The 4,712-nt window shown below is 49.9% G+C and overlaps 1 protein-coding gene across 1 annotated transcript; it reads right to left on the bottom strand.

Moving 5' to 3' along the window:
- Nucleotides 1-435: 435 nt before the first annotated feature.
- Nucleotides 436-1,806, bottom strand: LOC109773813 (uncharacterized). Its single transcript, XM_020325737.1, has one exon. The coding sequence runs from the start codon at nucleotides 1,804-1,806 to the stop codon at nucleotides 436-438; it is 1,371 nt and encodes a 456-aa protein (XP_020181326.1).
- Nucleotides 1,807-4,712: the final 2,906 nt, after the last annotated feature.

Raw genomic sequence — 4,712 nt, 5'->3', positions numbered from 1 at the left:
TATTTGGATGAGCGCTAGTTCCTACCAGTGGGCGCTCGAGCGCCCGCTAGCCATGTCCATAATTATAGGCAAGAATTTCCTCTTTTGTCAGTCGGCAATAAGCAAACAACTTGAGAGGAGATGAAAGCAAACTTTGATGAACAACCATTTCACTAACAAAAAAAAAGTAGGCACACAATTGAGGAATTGAACAAACAAATTTTCCTTCCAACTAAATCAATTACAATGATATGTTCATACAATATACATCTGATGCATTTCATCGATGGATGAGCTCATGAATGCATCATCAATCAGTCGAATGAAATGCCATCCTTCAGATAAACGTAAGCAAATCTGAAGAAGATTCAAGCTAATTGCAGTTACAAGGGAATGATACACTGACTACACAAACTTATTGAAACAACCATGCGACGCCCTTGCAAATCGGGTCTATCACTCTAGCTTGTGTTTGATGTCCAGCTTGTGTCTGCACATACGGCAGATCTCGCTGTTCTGGAGGACGCCCTCCAGGCACGCGCCATGGAAGACGTGCGGCTTGCCGCCGCACCCGGGCCACGCGGCGAGGTCGTCGCCATCCAGCAGCTGCAAGCAGACGGGGCAATCCTCCCCGGCGACGTCTACCCTCCTCCGCTTTGCCGGCCGCTCGTCTGCGCTTCTGCCGCTATCATCATCGTCGTGGCCTTCCGTGCCGGACCGGACCGGCACCGGCAAGTGCAACTCCATGCCGACGAAGCGCCCGGGCCACGGGTCCGCCACCATGCTCTCCAGCGCGGTGTACATGTGCCCCATGCTCGCCGGCGTGTAGTCCGCCCGCCGGAGGATGCCGACGTCCACGAACACCTCGACGCGCCTTGCTCCCGGCGGGACGCTCACCTGCGACGCCAAGCTGGACCATAGCTCCTGGAGCTGCTTTGTGATCTCCTGGAGTTTCTTGTTCTTGCTCAAGATATCGGGGTATATCAGCAGGCCCAGAGACGATCCGGCCCATGCCAGCGACCTCGCCGCGTGGTCGCCGGTGGCGATGAACCGGAGCTGGTGCTCCTTCGTCCTCCCTCGCTGTTCCACGCCGTCCGGTGACGCCTTGAAGTGGGTGTAGCGGTAGAGAACCAAGATCTGCTTGCTCTCGTCTCCTCCTTCGCTCTCCACGGCGGCGACCCGCATGAAGCCGAGCGTCCTCCCGGCGCAGGCGAACCGCGGCGCCGAACCTCCAACGAGTTGCCCTTGCCCCTCGGGGACGAACTTCCTACGGTGCAGCGTCTGTAGACTGCCTAGCGTCACGTCATCGTCGGCGCTGGCCGCTTGTCCGTCGACCTCGCCGTCGCTCTCCTCGTCCTCCTCCTCCTCGCTGCTGCTGTCATCTTCCTCGTCTTCCGAATCCACCGAGTATTCCTCGGCCTCGCTGTTGTCGTCCTCGTCATCCTCGTCATCGCCATCTTCGTCCTCCAACCCCTCGCACAGCGGCGGCGGAGGAAGAACGTGATCGTTAAAGCGACCCTCGAACCGAACGGCGACGGCCACATCACCGGCGGGATCGCCTCCATGAAGCCTCACGCGAGAGCAGAAGAAATCGCTTTCCATCACGAGCACCGGCCGCGGCAGCTCCGCGCGGGGCCTCTCGGATGACAACGATGCGAGCGCTAGGGTCCCGCTGGCGGTCTTGACGTAGGCTTCCACGGCGACGCTCCGGCCGCTGGGCGGGCCGACGAGGGAGACGCTGGTGACGGCGCCGCGGCGGCCGTCCAGCACGCGAGACCTCAGGGCTTCGCCGCCCTTGACGTCCACGGACCAGCAAAGGGTGGCCATGTCGGATTACTGGGTATAATCGAGATTACCCGGCGTTAAGCAAAGCGTGATCCTCTGTAGCTTATATGGATGGATCCCACTTACGTATAATTGCACTAGGATTTGGCTCGGAATCCATTTCGATGGACGATCGAGGTGCCGGGGAAAGCCGTCCGATCCCATCTAAATCAGTTTTGGTTCGTCTGATCGTCGTAGCAGAATAATCTGAAGTGCTCCACACATTTATTTTTCCGTCATCGTAAGAGAATTTCCTCTTGCGCGTATTATTTTTTCGAAAAGGGGATCTCCCCGGCCTCTGCATCAGAGTGATGCATACGGCCATCTTATTAACCAAATAAAAAGGTTCCAACAAGGTCTCAAAGTCTTCAACTGGAAAAAGTGAAAGAAAAGCTCACACAGAGGCAAAATGGGCTAGAAACACAAACTAGCCAAATAAAGGACGCCACAACCGGCTGGCTAAAGAGAGATAGGTAAACTAATTGCCTATCCTATTACATGACCGCCATCCAAACCGGTTGAAGATATCCCGAGCTATCATCTCCCAGCGGATAGATCCAGTAACCAAATGCTCTCTGGCCTCCATCGGAGTGAGTAGCGACCACGAACGGATCAATGCTGTGGCTCGGAAAATAACCTGCAAAAAATGAATACGTGATGTTCTGTTAAAAACTAAATCATTTCTGCAATTCCAGATAGTCCACAGCAAAGCGCATACTCCAACACGAATATGTCTCGCTAAGTCAGGCTCAATCCCATTAAGCCATGTCCCAAATAACGTGTTGACAGAATTCGGTGGAGTAATATTAAAAGCAATGTGGACCGTCCGCCAAAGAACTTTGGCTAACGGGCAATCAAGAAAAAGGTGCTTGATCGTCTCATCCCGATCACAGAAACTACACCTAGTAGGCCCTGTCCAATTACGCTTTATCAAGTTGTCCTTGGTTAAAATAACTTGTTTATGGACAAACCACATAAACACTTTTATTTTCAATGGAACTTTAACAGCCCAAACATGCTTGGAGGTAGGAATGAAGCTCGAATTGATAACATCAATATACATTGATTTAACTGTGAATACTCCAGACCTAGTAAGCTTCCAGCGTAATTCATCGGGTTGTTGAGAAAGCTGAACCTCCATCAGTCTCCTAACTAGACGGAGCCATGCTTCCCAACGGTTGCCCGCTAGCGACCGTCTGAATTAAATATTAAGGGGGATAGATTGAAATACCGTTGCAACAAACACATCACGTCATTGAACAATACGATATAAAGACGGGTATTGGATGGCCAAGGGTGTCTCTCCGAGCCAAGTATCCTCCCAGAAACGTGTACTAGCACCGTTGCCAATACTAAACTTTGTCCTATTAAACAAGGATTGTTTGACTTTCATCAGTCCTTTCCAGAAAGGCGAGTCGGTCGGCCTGACTGTCACCTGGGACAAAGTTTTGGTCTGAAGGTACTTGCTACGAAGGATTTGCGCCCACGTGGCATCGGTCTCACTGGACAGCTTCCACAGCCACTTACTGAGAAGGCATCTGTTCTTAACTTCAAGATTCTCAATACCAAGACCCCCTTGGTCTTTCGGTCTACAGATGATATCCCATTTAGCTAGCCGGTATTTTCTTTTTAGTTCATCACCCTGCCAAAAGAAACGCGATCGATAGAAGTCTAGTCTTTTCCTGACTCCAACTGGGACTTCAAAGAACGATAAGAGAAACATAGGCATACTCGTGAGCACCGAATTTATCAGAATTAATCGGCCACCGTATGACATGAGCTTGCCCTTCCAGCAACTCAGTTTCTTTTCAAATCGGTCTTCGATGCACTTCCATTCTCTGTTTGTCAGCTTACGTTGGTGGATTGGTATACCTAGGTAAGAGAAAGGTAAAGCCCCCAAATCGCACCCGAACAATTGCCTATAAGCCTCTTGTTCATCCTTGGCTCTTGTTCATCCTTGGCTCTACCAAAGCAGAACAACTCGCTCTTGTGAAAGTTAATCTTTAACCCGGTCAATTGTTCGAAAAGGCATAACACCAGCTTCATATTTCTCGCCTTGGCCAAGTCATGCTCCATAAAGATGATTGTATCATCAGCGTACTGAAGGATGGATACACCTCCATCAACAAGATGAGGTACCAAGCCACCTACTTGACCATTCTCCTTAGCCCTTCCTATCAGAATTGCTAACATATCAACCACAATGTTAAACAGGATAGGGGACATCGGATCTCCTTGTCTTAGGCCTTTATGTGTCTGGAAGTAATAACCAATATCGTCATTCACTTTAATTCCAACACTCCCTTTTTGCGTAAACGATTCAACCTGGCGGCGCCAGGCGTCATCAAAATCTTTCATACGCAATGCCTGTTGGAGGAATGGCCATTTGACTTTATCGTACGCTTTCTCGAAATCCACCTTAAAAACTACTACATCTAATTTTTTTTAATGGATTTCATGGAGCGTTTCATGAAGGAAGACCACCCCTTCAAGGATGTTTCTGTCCGGCATGAAAGCAGTTTGAGAATGTTGCACCACAGAATGCGCAATCTGTGTGAGCCTATTAGTCCCGACCTTGGCGAAGATTTTGAAACTAACATTGAGAAGACAGATCGGCCTGAACTGCTCTATTCTCACAGCATCCGTTTTCTTAGGAAGCAGTGTGATTGTTCCAAAATTCAAGTGAAATAAGTGAAGCTGTCCAGAGAACAGATCATGAAACATAGGTAACAAATCCCCCTTAATAATGTGCCAGCACTTTTTGTAGAACTCGACCGGGAATCCATCCAGTCCGGGAGCCTTATTGTTTTTCATGTGTGCAATAGCATCAAACACCTCCTTCTCTAAGAACGGGGCAACCAGAATATCATTATCAGCAGCCGATAGTTGAGGCACATCCTCAGTCCTGG

Source organism: Aegilops tauschii, chromosome 7 (assembly GCF_002575655.3).
Source record: "Aegilops tauschii subsp. strangulata cultivar AL8/78 chromosome 7, Aet v6.0, whole genome shotgun sequence".
Classification (NCBI taxonomy): Eukaryota; Viridiplantae; Streptophyta; class Magnoliopsida; order Poales; family Poaceae; genus Aegilops; species Aegilops tauschii.
The sequence above is the reverse complement of the archived record's forward strand: the minus strand, read 5'-3'. Positions and strand labels throughout refer to the sequence as shown.